The 25,175-nt window shown below is 35.1% G+C and overlaps 1 protein-coding gene across 1 annotated transcript; it reads right to left on the reverse strand.

The window, feature by feature from the left end:
* Window positions 1-320: 320 nt before the first annotated feature.
* LOC117331165 (prestin-like) lies at window positions 321-25,175 on the reverse strand. The gene is made up of 18 exons (XM_033889763.1): window positions 24,869-25,175; window positions 24,213-24,323; window positions 21,961-22,073; window positions 21,184-21,348; window positions 19,717-19,878; window positions 19,263-19,345; window positions 18,081-18,228; window positions 17,704-17,817; window positions 17,114-17,191; window positions 14,165-14,260; window positions 6,610-6,716; window positions 6,268-6,337; window positions 5,209-5,436; window positions 4,676-4,879; window positions 3,820-3,874; window positions 3,332-3,444; window positions 1,423-1,542; window positions 321-1,111 (listed from the first exon to the last, which is right to left on the reverse strand). Exons 1-18 carry the CDS (start codon window positions 25,173-25,175, stop codon window positions 1,106-1,108), a joined length of 2,280 nt encoding a protein of 759 aa, XP_033745654.1. The 3' UTR covers window positions 321-1,105.

Raw genomic sequence — 25,175 nt, forward strand, 5'->3', positions numbered from 1 at the left:
AGGTCATACACGTTTCTGTACAAAACTTTTAGTTAATTGTACATGAGGGAAAACACTTACTGGCATGGATCACATTCATCCAATATTTCTTTCCTCCCTTTTATTCCTGTAATGTCAAATTACGTTTTCATAAAGAAGGCAATTAGTTGAAAAATACTTTGTACTGAAAATACCAATAAATTACAGTTATTCATGAAAAAGACTTATTCGTGAAACGAATATTTCTGAAAAAGATTTCTCCCGAAGTAGAGCTCCGACAAATGTAACAACAAGGGTTATTTTTTTACATTTATAAATTGTGCAAAATAAAACAAAAAACATTTTTCGTAGATAGTGTGGTTTAATCAAACTGTACAAAATGATATTGTGCATAGATATAAGATAACAACGAAATGAGCATGAAGTGAACACAGCTATTTGTAAATTGTATATGTATTGTTTCACTTTTTAGATATGTAGTCGACTGTTCAATGGAATACTGGTTATGGTACGATGACAGTGAACACAATCGAACAGAGTACATATCTAAAATTTGCACGCCTATCAATAGGAATCTATACACGTCTTAAAAGATAGATCATTCGTTGATGATTTTTTTTTACCGAACAATCTAATTTAATTTAGCACAAAATCGCGAGACTTTCTTTTAATTTCAAAATAAAGATACAACTGAGCAAACGAAATCCTTGCATAAATAATTAATATCTGTATGATTTCGATGTAACTCAGTATAAGTCTACTATCTTCTACTTATATGATATATTTCACATTTTCTCACATATGCACCGAGCAAATAGGTTCACATGTTCAAGGCACATAATTACTATTTCCATTCTCAACACTTTAAAATGATGAAAATATCTATCGCTCCAGTCGTATATATGTACATGATGACACGGAGTTGTCTTTCCTTGTCCCTCTCCTTAGTCTTTGAACATCGGTCATAGTCAATGATAAGAATCCAAACACTTTATAAATATACATCGAATTTGGAACAATTCAGCAAATGTGTTGCGGGACAGCTTATTTTGTGTTTACGTTGAAGTATTCACACCAGTAAATTCTGTAGGGTATAGCATGTATCGCCTCTTACTGCGGAGGAGTTTTACACCTGAAATGTAGAAAACGAAAAAAATGTTTAGAAATAATGAAGAGAGAGTATTATTAACATTGACTTTCGTTTTTAGCGTGTATAGTGGTTTTTCCCTAGATATAGAGAAATTGAATAAATCTAACATCGAATATTTTTGCGTTATCTGGCGAATTATTTTATATTATTATATATTACGCGAATTAAACTTACCCCTCCCCCCTATCCCTCCCCCTTCCCCTCCCCCCAAATCCAACCCCAACCCCTATTTGATGTACCGTCATTATAATGTTTTGATCCCAAAGACAGTTTTGTCATTGACATTGTCTCACCTGAGTAGTCATGTCCACTTCCTCGGAACACTCTCCGACTGTCGTAAGGTTGGTAAATGACGAGGTATCTCCGAACTCTCGTTTAACCATCTGTAGGTACTTTGGATCGGATTGGACCAACTGAAAGTATGTACAATAAATGCATTTATAATTTTGATAAATGATTCCCGATGAATATATGCTTACTTGTCTTGAAATGAATTATAAACTTGATATATGAATACAGATATAGTTTATCGTAATTTCACTGACATCTATACCTAGGTCAATTATCAGAAGAAGCAGAACACATCTAGATGAAGTGTTTAAAGGATCATGTTAATACGAGTGTTAAATGAAGAGGACAGCAACCATGGCAGTAATGGCACGAAAGTACCGAGCACAATCAAAGATTCTCCAATGGAAGGACAGTTTACACTACAAATTAAGTCTATTCTCCAATGGAAGGACAGTTTACATTACAAGTGAAAGTCTATCCTCCAATGGAAGGACAGTTTACATTACAAGTAAAAGTCTATCCTCCAATGGAAGGACAGTTTACATTACAAGTAAAAGTCTATCCTCCAATGGAAGGACAGTTTACATTACAAGTAAAAGTCTATCCTCCAATGGAAGGACAGTTTACATTACAAGTGAAAGTCTATCCTCCAATGGAAGGACAGTTTACATTACAAGTAAAAGTATATCCTCCAATGGAAGGACAGTTTACATTACAAGTGAAAGTCTATCCTCCAATGGAAGGACAGTTTACATTACAAGTAAAAGTCTATCCTCCAATGGAAGGACAGTTTACATTACAAGTAAAAGTATATCCTCCAATGGGTGGAGACTCTTAACACTATAATTATATGTCTGTCCTCTCATTAAATTGCCAATACAATTCCGATCTGTAATCCGAGGACATTTTATGTCATTTCTCCAATAAGAGGGCAATAAAGTACAAGTAAAACTATATACTACAAGGAAAGGACACTTTACACTACAAAAAGATATATATCCTGCAATGAGCGGTCACTTTACACTGCAAATACAACTCTATCCTGCATGGAGAGGACAATTTACACTGCAAATACAACTCTATCCTGCATGGAGAGGACAATTTACACTGCAAATACAACTCTATCCTGCATGGAGAGGACAATTTACACTGCAAATACAACTCTATCCTGCATGGAGAGGACAATTTACACTACAAGTATATCTTTATCCTGCATGGAGAGGACAATTTACACTACAAGTATATCTTTATCCTGCATGGCGAGGACAATTTTCACTACAAGTATATCTTTATCCTGTATGGAGAGGACAATTTACACTACAAATATATCTTTATCCTGCATGGAGAGGACAATTTACACTACACGTATATCTTTATCCTGCATGGAGAGGACAATTTACACTCCAAGTATATCTCTATCTTGTAATGAGAGGACACTTCAACCTACACGTAAATCGGACCCTTAAGTGTCTGCCATGCAATTGGGTGACACTTTACTAATAAAAGTCTGTCCTATAATTGAAGGACATCAATATATGTCCTATAATTGGAAGGACATCAATAGTCTGTCCTATAATTCGAGGACACGCATATGTCTGTCCTATAATTGAAGGACACGCATATACCTGTCCTATAAGTGAAGGACACGCAATATGTCTGTCCTATAACTGAAGGACACGCATATGTCTGTCCTATAATTGAAGGACACCGATATCTATCCTATAATTGGAGGACATCAATATATCTGTCCTATAACTGAAGGACACTGCATATGTCTATCCTATAATTGGAGGACACTTACATGTCTGTCCTCTAAGTGGAGGAAACATTATAGTTACTGTCCCCAAATGGGACGACACGTAAAAGACAATGCCTTATTCAAAATATTACAACCAGAAACTCGATACGTACATGCGCATGGATTTCCTGTGATATCACCACAGCTTCGTGTACAGTATAATACAAGCAGTTGTACTCGACTTCATGGTAAAAGTCGGCCTTCTTCAGGATGTTCCGTCCATCCTCTGCAAGAAAATCACAATTAAAGAATTAAATACTTGTTCAACCCGTTGAGTCCTTGTGATATTTACATGTATTGATATCGATTTTTGTTGTGTCTTTCAGTGATGCCACGAAGCTATTGATTTTAGTCACCTATTATTAGTATCTATTTTAATATGTATTTACTAGAGCACCTTTATCATTAATTCATATTTACCTCACCTGGAATATCATCGGTAATATTTATTTAAATTAAAATATATCAAAAACAGTATGATGAATTGAATCAATGTCAGAGACCTGTCATTTCAAATAACATAATAACATAAAAGAAAAATATACGATACGTATTTTAGTTTCTGTTTCAGTGATAACATACTTTTAAACTATCTACTCACCCCTCAAACCTGCGAGAAAAACCTTTATTCCCACGTCTTTATACTCGTTCACTATCTGTAATTATAATGTATTCAATAAAATCAATTGCTCTTAACTACGTCCAAATAATGTAAATATTTGAATCGAACTTTATCACACACAGATTGTTTGTTAGACAGTTAACACGCAAGTAAACCTTTCTATGAAGTTGTTTGGACAATTTAAAATCAATGAATTTAAAAAAGAAATTACAATAAAAAGCTTTAGTGTTACTGGATACATTTAGAGTACTGCACAATTCTTTACATCGTAACATGTGTGGCAGATCTGTACTTCAAGAGTAGTATTTACAGACTATACAGTGGATATTGAACAACCTATAAATAATCACAAACGTTCAGTCTTTTTTATCAGCAATGACCTACATATATTATAACTGTGTCCAATGTAATCTCAAACGAATGATGACAGTTCTATGATAAGAATAATTTTCCTTTTTAATCTAATAGCATACTCTATAACTAGAAAATGGAGTCTCTGTTTGGACGAAAACCATTCAAAGTATAGATATATACACTAGAATGGATACATATGTTCGGCATATATATCAATTTCATAGTTTTAAAACATTGGCCTCATGAAGTTTAATTTTCAAAGTACACTGAAATTACCACAGATGGCATATAAAGTATTTGAAAAACAGCACCATTTAATCCGAAGCCTTAATTCGAATTCTAAATTTAAAACAGAAAAATATTGACAAGATATATTAACACGGAGAACCCTGAAATAAGGTTATAAGACCAGGTGTTCAACAGTGATAAACGTCTTCTGTAACAACAAATTACCACTGCCGTTAACTTGCTGACACTTTACCTGGGCTAGAATTTTGACAGCACTGGTGTCTACGTAATCGATAACAGAACAGTCTATAACGAGGGTGTGTATGGGAGGTATCCACGCCTTGGAGAAGAGATCCACAATCTCATTCTTCTGTTCAATCAGTAGGTTTTTATGTTCGTCAGTTAACTCCTCCGGTATTTCCTCTTCTATTTCTATCTCTATAGCGTTCTTTTGACGCTCGACTTCCTTCTGTTAGAAAATAAAATATAAATATTTCTATAAACCTCCGATTAGTTTTAGATTTTAACACTGACCCCAGGGTCCCAACCTTGGCAAGCTTCCAACGTTGATAGGTGTCTGAGGAAACAATTTTTTTAATTTTTTTTTATTGTTTTGCTAAAAAAAATCACTCATTTTTGAAGCATCTCACCAAAATTTAGATAAAAGAGAACATCATAACAACAGATTTTCATTATTTCCTTTATGTCCTTAGCACTGATCAGATTGTTTTATTGTATTCTTTTAAAGATATGAAATTACACAAATGAAATGATACAATATCTTACCTTATCCTTTTTGGACTTAGACTTTAAGTTTCGTTCCTCTAATTCTGCTAACTCTTGTTCCCTCTTCCTTTGAAGAAGGGCTTTGTATAAAGCTCTTTGTTTCTTTCCTTTAAGCTTCTTTGGATTCAGACCTGTTCTCTCGTAAAGACGATCTCTGAACTGTTCAGCATTCGCAAAATACAAGGATGACTCGAACCGAAATATCTTTATTCCTGGCAATTCATATACCTGTAAAATAATGTGATAATCGTACATTTAAAAAAATGAAAACTATCAATACACATGATTTCTAACAAAAGTGGTAAGTAGTCTCGATGAAAAGTGTAGGTCGAAGGAAACTTGGTACATTTTATATATTATATATATTAGTTGAGATAGTATATAAACCATATTATACGAGCCAATCAGGAAACAAATATATTAAATCGAACCTCGATATCTCAAAGTCAGTGTGTTTATAGATATACCGAGTATTGGAGTTAACATTCGAGTACATGTTGTATAGGATTTTCGAATGGATATATTTTACATAGATGTTTATCATGTAGTTTCAAATTTCAAATTGTTCTCGTTACCGTCTTTACTGTTTACATTAGGCACCTAATATCATCCGTAAGAAACAACAAAAGGTACCATAATAAGCAATTATAGAATAATCATGAATTAAATTCAATCCAACCACGGTAGTTCATTTATCTTTCCTTATGACGTCGATTCTGACTTTATATTTAATCCAATAATTCAAATTCTTTTGGTTTTTGAATAACAAAAAATCAACATTCGAAATAAATGTGGAAATAAAATGGATCATTATAATTTCTAATACAATGATACTTTAAGCAGGTATACTTAATTTTTATTGATTGTGTCAAAGACGCAGAAGACGCTTACTCTTCAAGAACACCCGGTCTAGTTATCCTTGTACTTTTTTTTAGGAGAATATGTAAATCCATATCTTTATTTACATGTTCCCCCCATTTAATCGATTTTAAGTTTGAATTATGGTTTGTAATTATGTCAGTATTCCTTGTTGTGCTTGTAAAGATGACTTAGATTTACCTGTCGATTTCTTTTCATATCCTTGTACGTTGATGTCCCGGGTACTCTTCCAAGTATACACGTATGAGGCCTGCAAACAGAAGAATTATTGGCAAAGATAAGCTATATATCATGAAATAGTTTTTTTTTTCTGAACAATCATTTCATCACGAAAGTTGGTCGGAATCGTATAAAGTCTCGGCTTGAATCTTAGTAGTGTTCATTTGTTACGTTACTTGAATATATTAACAGGTCATTATTTCATAGAACAACGATGGCATGCCATCTCAGGAAGAGTCGTTACCATTGAATAAAAGATACCTTATTTTTCTGTGATTTGGATTGTTCTATATTAAGACTTACTTTTGTGAATTCCTCACTATAAAGTATAGTGCAAATATGACACCAACAAGCAGACCAAGGGCAACATCTAGGACAACAGTGGCAATAAACGTCACGAGCCATACAGCCTGCAACAAATGTCAAGGTCACCATTCAACAATATTACACTTAAAAAGAATCAGATATAACAATAGAATAACGATTTCCATAAAACTTGTAGAGCAGAATGTTGAATATCTTATTACAAATACTTTGTATCTGTATCCATATTGTTGTTCAATTACAAATAGTATAACTTCAGATTTATTAGTTCAAGCAGTATAAGGTGTAAGTAGAAAGTATAATATTGACATCAAATCCTTAACAATGACCAATACACGGGTATTTTAGTGGCTCAGTTCTGCTGAATGTGTTATCAATAATTAGCGAACAGTAGAGATCAGAAGCTATATTACATGTTTGTTAATCTACTTTATTAACGAATTAAATGAAGAAATACATCCATGTATGTTAATTAGATGAAAAAATATGTTAATTAAATGAAAAAAATATGTTGATTAAATGAAGAAATATGTTTAATTACCCCCGTACTACATCGTCATTAGCGTAATATATCATTTCTCATATGACAAATAAAACGAACTTTTTTTAGTGTATTTATATAAACATAACAGGAGAAAGTGACATATTTTCACTTGTAATTTATCAATAAAGTCAGAGTGTTTCAAACGATATTGATGACGTTTTGTTTTACAAGGCAGAACAGGCCAGTACAGCAACAAATATAAATAACAAGCAAGAATGGTGACAAATATGTGTTGAATAGCAAGCTATGTTCAATGTTCCATGAAGTATGCATCTATGCACAAATGACACGATCCAGGAATCGTACCAGTGCAATTCTAATTAAATGACCATGTACATCAATAGTAGCTTGAACGTGAATTAAATATAATGTTGTATCGATAACTCTATTCATGTTCGCCTGTTTTTAACCCATATACTGTACAGCTAATATATTAGGGAGATTTAAATTTGCTATATTTGCGGTCAGTACTTATAGCGCAAATATAAATGTAGGTGTTTACTGCAGAATGCTTACTTGGCGATGCTGTATAAAATTGTTCATACCAGCAAATTATTTGATTCGCGAAATATACAGTAGCTGTTCCCTGTTGAATACTTCATTTTAGCGAGATTTCTTTTAATCTGAATATACAACGAGTCATTCGCGAAATTTGTGACTATACATGCCAGGAGTAAAATTACTATAAATACATGTATTGACAAACAACATGCCCTTAATAGTAGATTAAGGTGTTAGCGAAGAAGGAATAAAGTGGACAGGGCAAAGTACATGTGAATTCAAAATAACAGATGGACACCAGTTGTCTAACTTTGTATCTAAATACAACAAATGACAAATGAGTAGAGGTATACCATAGAGGCTAACTATTACAATATGACTACAAATCACAATAGAATACTTGTCCATCACAGAATAATGTTTCATGCTTCGGCATTCAAATACTCATTTTTGTAACTATGCAATCTTTCTACATACTGCCAGATAACTACGACGTGTCACGTGTTCAACAGAGGCGGAGTATGTGTTTAATGAGATGTAATATACATAACGTTAAGGTGTTATCATCTCTGATATAGGGGAAATGAATTAATCCCAAGGGATAAAACTCTTACTCAAGTTTCACCATAATCAATTCCACAACGTTCGGTCTATCGATGTCATGGGTCGGGCACTTTTCTGATTGAACGACAAATATAAGAACAGCAGGAAACCTATAAATCCTTTCCCTTGGGGTAAAATATGGTGTCGGAAAACAAAAATGCAGGGTTCTAATCGTGCACCTGTGTCATTTGCAAGCAGTAAATACCACCGCTGCTAGATGGAGTCAAAAGATACGCATCATAACTAGCCATTAAAATGCAAATTAATCCTCAATCGTGATGTCGTAATATCCCCCGCTAATGACCATTATATGACATAAAGTCAAACCTGGGAATCAATCAGTGAATTGCTGCCTTACCCTTAATCATCACATATGTCCTCTCTGATATTAATGAACAGTTCATGGGTATATAAATGTCAAAACAAACGTGGAAGTCGTATCGCATATGATTGGGAAATTTCCTAATATAAGACATATTGGTGTTACCTGGTATTTTGATAAGAATTGTTTTCTGATTAATCGACGACATCTGTCATGTAAATCAACAAGGCGTAATATCACGTTCTAAAAATGAGAACCGTGGTCTCGACAAAATAAAATACAAATCTGTAACTTTTTTCTGGTGTAAGTGCATTAAACTGAATCTGAGTGATAATTCAGAATGTATAAATATCCAAATAGTGCAAAGTTGATAATATATAAAAGACCCAGTCCCAAAAATAAATATATGTTAAATAACCAATGTTTGTGTCAATTTTGAGTTAATCATGTTATTTATGATATGGCAAGGGACACAAGCAGCTGTAAACTAAGAGTACCTGAGTACCTGAAATTGTAATCATTTAGTCATCATTGTAATTAACTCGACAGTTTAATACTATGCTACTAGCATTTTGAATAATAAATAGTATCTTTTGTAGTTACTTTAAAACTCTTTCATTCATTGGAAAATTGACATAGTTCAGAATAACGTTCTTTTGACTCGACCTATTTTAGTCGCATCCTAGACACCAACGCGTTATGTTCTTAGCAACACTAACGAGTCCCAGAACGAAGAAACAGCTACATGGTGCCGTTAGATTCAATGTTGGCACTGCTATATGTAACTCTCAATTTCATTGCAAGAAGCTTGTATTGTGTGTCTTCTTTTGTACAATCTTTCAATGAGGTATCTGAAGTTTTTAAAGTTCAATTATCTAAAGAACCAATAAAATTTACCTTAATAATTGTCATTTAGAGGTACAGAGACCATAGGCCTTGCACTGAAATAACTATGATTCATTATGCCAAATACATATAGAAAAGCCCATACATAGTTTTGATATGACATCCAAAAATAGACTCATTACCATTATTCATGAATTTACATTAAATAATTTAAGTTTCGTGTCATCATTTCCATGGCGGCACGTTATAAGGACACGGATAGACGCACACACCGTGTTGTCCACGACCTAGAACCAGTCTCCAACTGACAAGTGTAGGCATGCGGCATATCTAATGTTACAGCAAGTATTTAAAAACATCAATTCATTAAAAACAGAATACAGTAACTGTGATAATAAAACGGTCATTAAAACATCACAAGATGATTCAGAACTTTGTTTAATTAGATGGGTTATATACGAGTAAATATAGTGTTAAGGAAATATCCTATACTTTCCAAATAAGGAGAATGTTTCTATGTAGCAAACTATTAAGGGAGTAGTGGAAGTGCTTTAAATACAGCATTTTTAAAATGGCATGATGGTTATGCAGGTGAATAACTGACGCCCACGCAATCACAGATACAAGAAAAAAAATGTATATAACGTAATTCGTATTCATAACAAGCTGTAAGAGCATGAAACAAACGTTCGTACTCATAACAAGCTGTAAGAGCATGAAACAAACGTTCGTATTCATAACAAGCTGTAAGAACATGAAGTAAACGTTCGTATTCATAACAAGCTGTGAGAGCATGAAGTAAACGTTCGTATTCATAACAAGCTGTGAGAGCATGAAGTAAACGTTCGTATTCATAACAAGCTGTAAGAACATGAAGTAAACGTTCGTATTCATAACAAGCTGTAAGAACATGAAGTAAACGTTCGTATTCATAACAAGCTGTAAGAACATGAAGCAAACGTTCGTATTCATAACAAGCTGTAAGAACATGAAGTAAACGTTCGTATTCATAACAAGCTGTGAGAGCATGAAGTAAACGTTCGTATTCATAACAAGCTGTAAGAACATGAAGTAAACGTTCGTATTCATAACAAGTTGTAAGAACATGAAGTAAACGTTCGTATTCATAACAAGCTGTAAGAACATGAAACAAACGTTCGTATTCATAACAAGATGCAAGAACATGAAGTAAACGTTCGTATTCATAACAAGCTGTAAGAACATGAAGTAAACGTTCGTATTCATAACAAGATGCAAGAACATGAAGTAAACGTTCGTATTCATAACAAGCTGTAAGAACATAAAGTAAACGTTCGTATTCATAACAAGCTGTAAGAACATGAAGTAAACGTTCGTATTCATAACAAGTTGTAAGAACATGAAACAAACGTTCGTATTCATAACAAGTTGTAAGAACATGAAGTAAACGTTCGTATTCATAACAAGCTGTAAGAACATGAAGTAAACGTTCGTATTCATAACAAGCTGTAAGAACATGAAACAAACGTTCGTATTCATAACAAGCTGTAAGAACATGAAGTAAACGTTCGTATTCATAACAAGCTGTAAGAACATGAAGTAAACGTTCGTATTCATAACAAGCTGTAAGAACATGAAGCAAACGTTCGTATTCATAACAAGCTGTAAGAACGTGAAGTAAACGTTCGTATTCATAACAAGCTGTAAGAACATGAAGCAAACGTTCGTATTCATAACAAGCTGTAAGAACGTGAAGTAAACGTTCGTATTCATAACAAGCTGTAAGAACATGAAGTAAACGTTCGTATTAATAACAAGTTGTAGGAACATGAAGTAAACGTTCGTATTCATAACAAGCTGTAAGAACATGAAGTAAACGTTCGTATTCATAACAAGCTGCAAGAACATGAAGTAAACGTTCGTATTCATAACAAGCTGTAAGAACATGAAGTAAACGTTCGTACTCATAACAAGCTGTAAGAACATGAAGTAAACGTTCGTATTCATAACAAGCTGTAAGAACATGAAGTAAACGTTCGTATTCATAACAAGCTGTAAGAACATGAAGTAAACGTTCGTATTCATAACAAGTTGTAAGAACATGAAGTAAACGTTCGTATTCATAACAAGCTGTAAGAACATGAAGTAAACGTTCATCAATGTGAATACAAGTGTGTATATACCTGAAAATATTATCTAAAATAAGTTTTTCATTTTTTCATGATTTACCTCCTAAAATCTAAGATTACTGATGATTACAGATTGAATATATTATTCAAAATCTTAATGTATGCCATATATTTTCCCAATTTTAAAATAAAAATAATTCTATCAGCAAATGTCATTGTAAAGCAACAGGACGTAACAAAATGTTTTATGACATACGTTGTCGTCAATACGACAACACGACTCAAAGATTGCATAACCCAAACCTAAAACTAGACCATCTGGTGACATATGTGGTCCAGTTGATGAAGAGATGATAGATTTATTTACCCATAATCTAATTTCTGAGATAATAATTTGTTGCTGAACCACGATAACCTCAACTGCCATGCTAGAAACTCGACAGTTACAGTATGTACATACATTGTACATACCATGAGACCAAAGGATGATACAAATATAAAAAATATTCATAAATTTTCAAACATACTCCAATAAGTGTGTTTTGAAACTTTTTCTTTCACACATATCTAAGTAAGATGGATAGTTATCACTAGGAATATGACCCATCATTATAGTAGGTTTCATTATATATATATATATATATATATACATGTATATATATTGGTATCAAGAACACGTGATCATGTTGCCTTTAATAAACCAGAAATTTAAGTGACATTTTCAATCTTGATATACTGCCAAAAAATGTTTAAGATATCGTATTTTGTACAGTTAATTATGCAAAAAAAGGAAGTGATGATACCAAACACCATGGGAAGAATAGCAAAACAGTCATGGAAAATCGATCACCCAGCTAAATAGATAGTCTATGTTAAAATAGAACAGAATGTAGAATTATGTCGTATATAAAATTCAACAAAATAGAATCATTGCAGGATATATGAGGCTGATTTCAAGATAATTAAAAAGTTATGTGAAACCTAACATTTCGATACATGAAAGCAGTATAGACCTACATATACTGGTATAGGGGAGCTATGGAAGTATAGACCTACATATACTGGTATAGGGGAGCTATGGAAGTATAGACCTACATATACTGGTATAGGGGACTATGGAAGTATAGACCTACATATACTGGTATAGGAGACTATGGAAGTATAGACCTACATATACTGGTATAGGGAGCTATGGAAGTATGAGACATATCATATCTGGTATAGGGCTAGCTATAGGACAAGTGTATAGACCTACAGATACTGATATAGGGGACTATGGAAGTATAGACCTACAGATACTGGTATAGGGGAGCTATGGAAGTATAGACCTACAGATACTGATATAGGGGAGCTATGGAAGTATAGACCTACAGATACTGGTATAGGGGAGCTATGGAAGTATAGACCTACATATACTGGTATAGGGGAGCTATGGAAGTATAGACCTACATATACTGGTATAGGGGAGCTATGGAAGTATAGACCTACAGATACTGATATAGGGGAGCTATGGAAGTATAGACCTACAGATACTGGTATAGGGGAGCTATGGAAGTATAGACCTACATATACTGGTATAGGGGACTATGGAAGTATAGACCTACAGATACTGGTATAGGGGAGCTATGGAAGTATAGACCTACAGATATTGGTATAGGGGAGTTATGGAAGTATAGACCTACAGATAATGGTATAGGGGAGCCATGGACGTATAGACCTACAGATATTGGTATAGGGGATCTATGTAAGTATAGACCTACAGATAATGGTACAGATAATGGTATAGGGGACTATGGAAGTATAGACCTACAGATAATGGTATAGGGGAGCCATGGACGTATAGACCTACAGATATTGGTATAAGGGAGCTATGGAAGTTAGAAGTATTACCTCTTGATCTCTTTCGTCCATCCCATCCATGCTGGAGCATATCGAGGTGATGAGGACTCCATTGATTTATAATTTGGAAATTTTCACATTTTCCTGCTCCAACATTATTTTCAACAATCTAATTTCCAGTGTAATAATCCTTAATAAAACCCTTTAACTTCAAATAGTGTCAAGCTTCCATACAACACATTAAGAATACATATCCACAGCGTCCATTGTGCTTTCATTATTAATTAAATAATTCTTTTTAAGAGATATATGGTACGGCCTCACCTACGTATATTACTTAGACTTCTATGAATCAGGTAATATCAGACAGTAGAGTTGACATGTTTTAGAGGAAACTAACCTCGTGTCTCTCCAATAAGGCACTGACGAATTACATCACACACACAAAAAAAAGTTTTCAAATGTCAAGATATCATCTAGAGCTTCAAACTGAATGATGCGAATCCAGGTAGCACCAACTAAAGTCCATAGTAAATGACATGACAATTGCGTTATGATTATCCAGTAACGTTCTACTCACAACCGTGACCGCCAATATCGAAGCCAATTTGCATGCAGTTTGCTATCATTACTTAGCCACTAGCGATGTTTTGTTTTCCCATTGTCACGGTAGATCACTCATGCATAGATTATTTATTTTCCGATCTTCGATTAGTTTCCCATCACCTTGCCATACGAAAACATGCAATAGGGTTTTTGGTTCTCACTTACAAAGTCTCGTCTGCAAAGCTTCCAAAGAATTCGCATCTGGTTGAATTGTTTGAACATGCCTTTCAGCGTCACGATGACAATACAGGCCAGGATACACTGTGAATGTAAGAAACACCAAACAGGTAGCAATGTATTTGTATTAAATATTCATAACATAATCATCCGGTGTAAACCGTTGACATACATGTCGATACCTGTGTAACTATGTGTACTGGTGCAAAATGTCCCGTTCGGTGTGTCACCTGGCACATTGCTTCTGATTTCCATCAGTGTTTATCTAGAATCTAAATATATGTATCTACCACATGACCATGGTGTTCCCATATCAATTGGTACTACAAATCCCACATGGATTGTGCTGGGACCTTTCACCTATAACATATGAAGACGTGTAGTTGATGATGACAATGAAACGTGTTGTCTCTTATTGGCCTCGATACCATTTATTAGCTCGCTTCACGCGCTGCCGTTCCAGCGCGTGCCTGCGAGGCCTCGTGGGACAGCCGAGAATATGGACGGGTTCGTGAAACGATACCTTCTAGTAGATACCATTGTTGTATACACAGTATCCATCCCATTCATAAAGATACCCATGCGAGGTTTGTCCTGCATTTACGCATTTTCTCTTTTGCCGGAAACAAAGTGTGGCTTTATCAGTTATAGGTATGGGGACCCGAAACTAAATTGATTTGTAGGACAGGATACCGACATAAAGAGTCATCCCCGGGCGTGTAGAGAGTCGGTTAACATACACAATACTACAAGTAGAGAAGTACTGAATTATTCATAGATAGGTGAAATATTGATATCATTTTAGTTATTTGAAACATTTTTACGCTGGGATAAAAGAGTTCAAAAGCGAGATATAATTGGAACGAGATCGAAATCCAATATGATGGGTTACTAAACATACTATTGTACAATTTTATTGATTATAATGCAGTTCAAACAAAAGTAACATTTTGTATGAATCTCCTCTATGATTAACGGTATACAAAATGACGGAATTACCATTGTCTGTCGTAATGTAAATAAATAGCGGCGTGGTATAGAGATTGCCCCTGATCGACAGGTATGGGACATTGGTGTGATAGGCGTGTCATAATCACCTGTACGGGAGTCGATACCCGTCACGTGCTAATACACAACAAAAGGTAATGAATGTGACATATCCTCTACACGTGACCGCTTCCTGTAGACGGGATCAATTTACGTATGTGTTATATTCATAACCCAGTTCAGCGTCCTCTACTGCCTCGACTAGGTTCAAAGTATAATCAAACTCATGTGTTATACTTCATTTCATAACTATACCAAAGTGCATATTAGAACTTCCAAGTAGGTTTTGATAAATTTCAACCACCGAAAAGCTCACATATGTACAGGAATAAATACTGATGGAATTCCAAATCAAACAGTCATACCAGCCCGTTTTATTACAGTCGCGATTTTTGTATTTGATAGAAATAATTACCCGATAATAGAGAATCCCTAGTTAGATGACCATAACTATACTACACCACTCACAAGAGAATACCGACATGTAAATCAAATTGTAAGTCTAACTGCATTTCGATGAATTGTAAATAAAAGTAATTTACTTTAAATTAACAGACTCTCAAAACGTTCAAAGGTAATTAGGACCAAGTGTTCAGGACAGGTAAGCGTCTTCTGCTTCGTCGACGACACTCGCCATGTGAATCTAGGTCAAACCCTGTAACGTTCTCAAAATATGAACTGGGGTGGGTGACAGCGGAACCAATTGGCGTATTAACCAGTAATGAATTGGTTTAATTTCCACACAAGGAAGTAGAATGTTTCCTAATGGTATCATATATGCCAACTATAAAATTTTCCATTGTGTTTATCAGCCAGCATCTGTGATGTCCTATGAAAACCACTTTTTTTTATAATTACAAATGAAATTGAGCAGTTTACTTATAAATTGTCCATTGACTCTCTAGTTTCACAGTTTCAGAAAGGACGGCATTGTAACAATGATATTGGTATCGATATCCACCATTTATTATTTATTAACTGGATGAAATTGCTTAATGATAGATATTTGATTTACATACACATGCACAGCAATAACTGAGTAGTTAAATGAATATCCATTATCTATGTCAGTTGACAATGACAGATAGTTTGGAAGCTTTCAAATACCAATGATTTATGTACAATTCACGTGAATGTCATACTGACAGCGTTTTAAATAGCCGATAGTAACAATGAAACCTAACATCATATCTAACATCTAGGTGTTGCATAATGCATTTGGGGGAAAAACAAGTCCATTTTACTGATTTTCGATTTTGCGATGTGCTGTCACATTTTTTAATTGACAATATATTTTAACACGTTAAAACAAAATGATTACAATTGGAACATTCGTAAACAATGTTTTGACACCACAAAACCATTAAATCTAGTGACATAACAAAGCGACACAGCATTAAACCAAGTATCTGTCTGTGTGGATTATAATAAAACCTGTCATATACAGTTTGCATGAAAGGTGAAATTATTTATTTATTGTCAATTGCTAACGGAAAGAACTAAACCCTGAGTATTATTCAGATATAATAAAAATAAGTCTGTAGTAATATAAGCACTATTCCTCAGTGTATACAAACTAATAAAGCATCATTCCTTTGTGTTTACACACTAACAAAGCACAATCCATATGGAACGGTCCATGCAGGTTTTCGCCAATTAACAAGTTGTTTTCCAAATTGTAACTCTGGTCCATATGTTAGTGTTTTCTAGCCTACTTAAACTTTACAGTTTGTGTAAACAAAGGATTTTATTTGTGTATTGATTTCACTAAGAGATTTGGAAATTATTTAAATAAAAGTATTTTATAGGTTTTATTATAAAATACATAGATTAATTTGATATCTTATTGACGGGAATTCGTAAGGAAAGTTATATTTGTGAGATACTTACATTTGGTAAAGATGAAAAAAATGGTCCAATATAGAGGAGAACTATGAGAAGTACAAATGATGAAAATATTCCCACCATCTGCAAAAAAGATAATAATTATTAAGATATGAGAACTAAATGGAATTATATCGATAAGGCGACAGAAATTTCAAATGTCGGTTTTTTGTTATTATACCAACAAAGAACTCATTTGACAACATTTTAAGTGAATATTACTTGGTAACAAGAAATTTAACAATTTCGCTGGGCAGCCCATTCAAAATGGCGTTGTCTTGTTGACAATCGTAACGACATAAGGAACTACAATGTTAACGATTCTGCTACTGATTCCTGCGCTGTTTTGACTCATAGACTTATTTTAAAAATGATTAAAATGGAATATTTATGACATAAATACTCCATTCTAATCATATTCGGCAATTAAATGGCGTCTTGAACTTTTTCTAAATTAAAGTTACAAAGGTACATAAACTAGCATATTATAACTATTCACGCAAGGAAAAGCACATGCTGATGAGATATATTTCGGATAAAGCTGTTTCACATTAAAATGAATGATTTAGTCCGTTATTTGTTGAAGGTGCCCTTACCTGCGTACAGCCGCCTGCATTGTCCTGTACCAGACTCCTGGACAGAGACGCCGCAGAACAAAAGCACGAGAAAAAGGAACCCATGAAGTTGCACATCCCGTTAGCGACAAGTTCCTGAAAAAACACATGAAAATTTAATGATTGAAACGTCATTTAAAAAAATATCTCATCAATTATAAACATATTTGTTTCCGTTGATGTTTATACCAACCAAGTCAATACGGATAGTATGATTTAAAACATTTTTACAAAAAAAAAAGTATTTCTCTGTTTACGAGTCGCCGGTAAATTTCAAATTCTTATAGATTACTGTCAGAAAAGTCAATACAAAGTTTACAATCATGGCATATTGGTACTAGTTTCCACATCAGTCGTACCTGGTTTGTGTTGACGGCGTAGTCGTGTTTTTCGGCCAGTATTTTCGCCATAGCATAAGATATGGTGAAGGCAACAAAACCCATCATCAGTCCGTCTGCAAACGTCTCCCACACATATCGTAGGTCGTGGGCGCTGGCAGGGGGCAGGCTTGGTGAGGAAATAGATTATTAATATAGGTTCATAGTAAATGGTGTTGTCCAAAGTATACGACTCGTTTTCGTATGATTCTATATCTAGCTATTATTAAGGATAGTTAAAATCTGGAGAACAAAATTCTTTCAAATAAAATTATGAAAAATATGGTCTGCTTTGTTTCAAACTTTTCGGAACACCATCAAACTATCGAAAAAGCAAGTTTTGCAGTATTTGAAGCAATAGATCAAAGTCATGACGATATGAAATATATATAACAAATGCTTATCTGTGTTTTGTATGATATATGCCAATGTTAGATAAAGGTCAAAGCACGGGGAATTTTGATAAAAGGTCAAGGATGACGAGGAGCGTCATTGATAGTCATTTATCAGTAAAAAGTGTAGTAGGAAGGTTGGGATAGCCTTCTGTTTGTTGAATGTTTTATTTTGTACATATCCCATCACACATTGTATGGCGCCCGTATGGTATTCTGCAACTTCATTTCGTTTTTTCTCTGTAAGTGGTTTGGCTAGACCATCTATCAAAACGTTACCCTTTTGACACGTACTGCAATACTAGATACAAAACTATTTAAACAACTAGTTTTCTGCAGAAAATGGATTCTAAAAATCACAACAACGAACATAGGCTGAGCTGATAGTTCCGACTTTTCCTCAGATGCACGCTTGTCGACTATAATCTGCAACAGAAGGACTAATAGGCTGTTCGAACCGAAACGGATGCAATCTGTTAGTGAAGATCAATCTTTGGTATGTTAAGTACAGAAGACTAGCCTTTTTCTTTTTAGGAGAGAAAAAAACCTCAGTATCTGCCTGTCCAATATCAATTTCATGTGCAAACTATTTCCTCGTCATCTAATGACAGAAGATGTATTTACAGTTGATAAAAATGACAACGCCTGTGTTCTGCCGTCGTGCTTATAAAAATGGGCCTCTTCTCTGGCAAAGGTTCGATTCGTGTCTCTGGCAGTCGAGTTCGATATTGCACTGTCAGTAATCATTGCAAACGTTCTATAAATAACTTACCCTCTCGGAATCATGCCGACCACATCTACTTGGAACTCCTCGTGAATCCTCGTATAATATGATATCACAGTAGACGCAATTACCTTTCAAGAAAAAGAAATCGGCGTTTGTTCAAGTTGTCTTTATCATTATTATTTGAACATCGTTTAGATTCCTACAATCCTAAAGTTCACACAAGTCAATTACACATTTAAATGATAATATAGACATTTTATGACTTATAATGATAAAATAAGTGTATTATACAGCTGTTCCTACCATCTAGGACACAAAAGTGTAGTCGGAAAAATCAAAACGGGTCAAATAAATGTGCCTGGCATTCTGGATTTCAATAGGAATTGAGTTGGCATCAGATAAAATAATAAAGACCATTTTGATTATTTTCCAGATATATGGCATGGTGTGGTGACTACGATCTCGAGAGGTGAAGGTGAAGGACGAGCGTTATACCTACCACAATAAGCTCTATAGGTACGGGAGCTGGGAGGTCGGGCTGACAGTTAGGGTTGTAATTAACCCCCTCCTTGATGAGGACGAGAACAAAGATACATGTGACGGATGCAGTGGCTGTCACTGGATTCACGGTGTGGATGTTCCGGAAAAAATCCCTGTAAAACTGCACAAAATAATACGTATTGAAATAAATGGCGTTTGCTTATTGTGGCGCACTCATATTTAGCGCATTGTCAATTAGCGCAATGCTGAATTGGCGCACACAAACGTATTGTTTAGGAAAGGGTTAATAAATATGTGCAAGATGTCAAAAGAAAAAAAATGTCGAAAATAACCCGAATATGTGTCTTCGCGTGAATAACAGGGAGAACGGGAAAGTATGTCCCAATCAAACTTAACAGTAGCTTACGGCGCAATGTCAATCCTGATTTGTTTTCTTTCTTTCTCTTTCTCTTTTTTTTTTTTTTTTTTTTGACAAAATGAAAAGGATACATTTTTATCTGCTAAATATATAAGATATTTGGAATAACACCTGATGAAACATGATTAAATGGTACTATGCATAAATACGGGTCATCCTGTCGCCGTTAACTGCATAATATGCATTAAGCTTTCGTGCCAAACGTTCGAACGACGGTTTTTAATTGTTCTTTCCGTTTTTGGTTCAGAATGACCTATTTGTTTATCAATCAATATTAATGAATCTAAATACTACAGACACTTCGTTCTTTTTAGCAAGGCATTTCATTACAACTCCTAAATTACGGTTATTGTGCTCATAATGAAGTCCATATTTGACATGTTTACTGTTAAAATGAAATTCAGTTGTTTATGAAAAAACGTATACATGAACAGTTAAGTTTCCGTGAAAAGATCATATTTCACTCAGTGAAAGAATGCGTAAGCAATTAAATCGCTAAAGAGTGTCTCTCTTAATCCATATTACCACGTCGGTCTAGAAAGCAGAGTGCACGTGATTGGCGATCGCTTGGACAAAGTCACGTGACACGAGGGAAATTAACTTCACTAAATTTCCTAATTTCAAATTAATGAACAATGTACCGCTGTTTTAATCATCATTTATTCACATTTTGTCATTGATTCGGAGCGCTTCCCTCCGAGAATGGAAACAATAGTCGTGACGTCACGCTGTTATTCGTGGCGCGAATCAATACGTGACATCAATAGTGACGAGACTAGCAGAGCGTTTACAAATTACAAGCCAATCAAATTCTCAATATTTAATACATCTTAAATAAAGTTTTAGGAATTATATGCCACGTTCAAACTGTTGGAAGTTTCTGAGAATGCATGCTGCTTTAAAGTAAAAAATCGCTATTCATGTTTCCTTCCCAATGTATCGTCATAGTGAGTGCAAGTAACAGAGAATACCCTATAACTCCACCAAATTAATGAATTTAGTTAAAACAATACCAAAGGAAAATGATAAATATATAATCATACTAACATATATGAGACGCAGTGGACCGTGGTATGGATGAACTTTCACCCCGAAAAGGTGATGCACTTGACTGGAGAAGACATGCACCGCTGCACCCGTGGTGAATCCACTAATCAGCGGGTCGGAGAGGAACGACGCTAGAAATCCGAGTCGGAATACTCCCATCAACAACTGTGGTAAATAGAACGTGTACATGGTTGGCACAAAGATTGTTAAACAATGAGAGCGGTATAAACTAGAGCACGAACTTGGGTTCAAGCGAGACCTTCACTCATCAATTATAATAGCATTTCAAGATCAAGGTAAAATATCAATTATTGATGTTAGGAACAACAAAATGAAGAAATATAATTGTACCGGTATCAAAATGACATGCATGAACTTTGGACAATGCGAGTTATAATCATTGCTAACGAAACAATTTTAATGTAAAAAAAAGAGGGAAGGGGGGGGAGGGGCAAAATATCCAAAGCTATTGTTCACAAATTCTAACTGTCGTTTCGTTTCGTATTTGTTAAGCACGTGGAATGTTTTTTGTGTTTTTGTTTGTGTTTTTGTTTGTTTGCTTGTTTGTTTGTTTTTTGTTTGGCTCAACTTTTCAAACACACCTGAAATAATCCAACAGTAAAGGTTGCCGACATTGCATATGCTATTTTCATTTGGTCTAGTTCAGAGAAGACGCTTTCTGCTGTGTTCCCGCCAGAATCCTGAAGTATACTGACGCCATCGCTAGAAGCGTTCGTATTGTATAGAGTCGATTGAGTAACGTTAGTGATGTCCCACTCTTGACCCTGCCGAGGAATTAGACGTGGCAACACCACCATGCATGGCTTCGTATCTCTCGAGGCCCTCCTGAACGACCGAACCAATCATCAAACTCGTCACAGCAAATGTACCTAGACAAGACAACAATAGAAAACACTCAATTATTGTTTTAATTGTTCAAATTAACAGAAGTAACACAAACCTGGAATTCTGTTAACTCATTTGGCATACAGCATCGCAATATTCACTGAACCGGAGCAATTGCCATCATGCATGAACATGGCAAGTTTTAAATGTTTAACAGACAGAATTTATAGAAATATTATACGATGCTTAATTACATAAGTACGGTCCTATCCTAGTAAACTAATTGACAAAGCAGACGGGATCGTCGTTCCGGACCAGCAACCAATCCAGGACAAACACGAATAAACAATAGTACACTGATGATAGGGCCCGTATTGATTAACAGATGAGGCGTGACGTAACCCTGTGGAAATATACAGTAACGAGAGTTTTCGTCTATATTTCTACATTTGTAACTAGTCAGATTGGACTTCATGTGACAAAAACTATATAGACCTTAATATAGTTAGGATGTGCTACCTGTATGTTCCAGAATAAAACTTAAGATAACACATTTGCACATGACAGTATTCATTAAAAATAAGAATCTATCAATATAGGCGCTTTAGACTCCTACCCACAGAGGAGTTGTTAAGATGATGATTTTACACGTACAGGTGTCGGAGAATAAAACAGACACGCGTTTAGAGGCTAGCTTCAATATATATGACATTGCTGCTCTGTGAGATTATCAATTATCGGCATTGTACCTTCCAAGTCTAAAGGGAAGTACATGCCGTTACATCCGGATATTTGTTGGTTTGTTTAATTGGTTTGTACATGAGTCTTGAGAAGTTAGCAAGTACGTAGTTGTACTTTGATTTTAGTATTATTGATATCATAATAAAATGGCGGATGGCTTCTTTTAAGCGCTCTTTTATTGTATAGAGATTACTACCATTACCGATAGACACGTGTTTATTACCTACCACTGACGTGTTTAGAGGTCAACCCTCACACATAGACACATGTTAAGAGATCAACTTTACCAATAGGGGTCAGCCCTTACCAGTAGACACGTGTTTAGAGGTCAACCTTACCAATAGACACGTGTTAAAAGGGTAACCCTTACCCATAGAAAAGTGTTTAGAGGTCAACCCTTACCCATAGAAACGTATTAAAAGGTCAACACTTACCCATAGAAACGTGTTTAGAGGTCAACCCTTACCAACAGGGGTCAGCCCTTACCTATAGACACGTGTTTAAGAGGTCAGCCCTTACCAATAGACACGTGTTAAGAGGTCAACCCTTACCCATAAACACGTGTTTATAGGTCCACCCTTACCAACAGGGGTCAGCCCTTAAATATATACTCTTGTTAAGAGGTTAGCCCTCACCAATAGAAACGCGTTTACAGACCAACCCTTAACCATAGACACGTGATTAGATATCACTCTTGCCCATAGACACGTGTTTAGATATCACTCTTACCCATAGACACGTATTTAGATATCACTCTTACCCATAGACACGTGTTTAGAGATCACTCCTTACCCATAGACACGTTTTTAGATAGCAACCCTTACCAATAGAACGTGTTGAGAGCTAACCCTTACCCATAGAAATATGTTAAGAGATCATTCCTCACCCATAGACACGTATTAAGATATCTAAACACTTAAACATGGCGCGTATTATCAACATAGATAAGCATTTCTGTAGACAGGTGATAGAGAGAAAAACTTACCCATAGACATGTGTTTAGAGATCATTCCTCGCCCATAGACACGTGTTTAGAGATCTAAACACTTAAACATGACGCGTATTATCAACATAGACCAATATTTCTGTAGACAGGTGATAGAGAGAAAAAATTACCCATAGATATGTGTTTAGAGATCATTCATTACCCATAGACACGTGTTTAGATATCATTCCTCGCCCATTGACACGTGTTTAGAGATCGAAACACTTAAACATGACGCGTAGTATCAACATAGACCAACATTTCTGTAGATAGGTGATAGAGAGAAAAACTTACCCATAGATATGTGTTTAGAGATCATTCATTACCCATAGACACGTGTTTAGATATCATTCCTCGCCCATAGACACGTGTTTAGAGATCTAAACACTTAAACATGACGCGTATTATCAACATAGACCAACATTTCTGTAGACAGGTGATAGAGAGAAAAACTTACCCATAGATATGTGTTTAGAGGAACCAAAGAAGAAGTACGTAATGACTGGAAGAAATGAGCTGTAAAGTCCATAAACGGGAGGTAACTCCGCAAGCAGTCCGTACGCCATTCCTAGAAGTAGTTGTAAGTACATGGATACGGTCAATCAACTCGTATTTGAAATAAATATTTAAAATCATTACTTTACACGAAGATGAAATTAGTGATGTGAAAACAAACGTTAACACGTAAAAATATGAAACGCGCAAACGGTAACATGTATCTGCTGAATGTACTCGGAACTTTTCTTGAATGAACTGTATAATATACAAATAATGATACGGAACCTCTGTAATCCGTATCTGGTGTTGAATGAACCTGTAGAAAGCGAACCTTATCCTATATTATACAATATACAATACATTCAGTTACCGCGGTGTTAAACCTGTATAAAGCGAACCCTATCATATATTGAACTATTTACAATACATTCAGTTACCGGAGTTGAATAAACCTGTATAAAGCGAACCCTATCCTATATTGAATCATATACAATACATTCAGTTACCGGTGTTGAATCTGTATAAAAACATACCCTTATCTATATTACCTACAAATCACAGTATCACATTGTAAAATACATACCGTAATATATACGGACTCTGCGGAATACGTACCCTGTGGTATATGGACGATGGCTACTGTCAGTCCCGCCAGAAAGTCGGATAACAAGAACCTCCGTATACTGTATTTCCTCATTATCCCCCAGAACGGAAACAGTTCGTATAGAAAAGAGCTGGTACATTTTACGGAACAACTCGGGTTCGGGACAACTGAGTTGAAAGTTTTCCAAACCTTTTTTAACTTTAACTTCCCGGAGAGTTCTTGCTTCACTTTCTCGTGTGATCGCTTTAGAGCTTCAGTCCGGAATTTTCCTCGTTTCCGATTCATTTCCAAAAGGGTAGCACGTACATTCGGATCCAT

The sequence above is a fragment of the Pecten maximus genome, chromosome 7 (assembly GCF_902652985.1).
Source record: "Pecten maximus chromosome 7, xPecMax1.1, whole genome shotgun sequence".
Classification (NCBI taxonomy): domain Eukaryota; kingdom Metazoa; phylum Mollusca; class Bivalvia; order Pectinida; family Pectinidae; genus Pecten; species Pecten maximus.

Coding starts and splice junctions, on each gene's coding strand:
- LOC117331165 (XM_033889763.1), bottom strand. CDS start 25,175: ATGGATCCGAATGTACGTGCTACCCTTTTGGAAATGAATCGGAAACGA. Junction 19,879..21,183: donor GTCCACTGCGTCTCATATAT/GTTAGTATGATT, acceptor TATTTTGTGCAG/TTTTACAGGGATTTTTTCCG. Junction 14,261..17,113: donor TTTTTTCATCTTTACCAAAT/GTAAGTATCTCA, acceptor TTACATTCACAG/TGTATCCTGGCCTGTATTGT.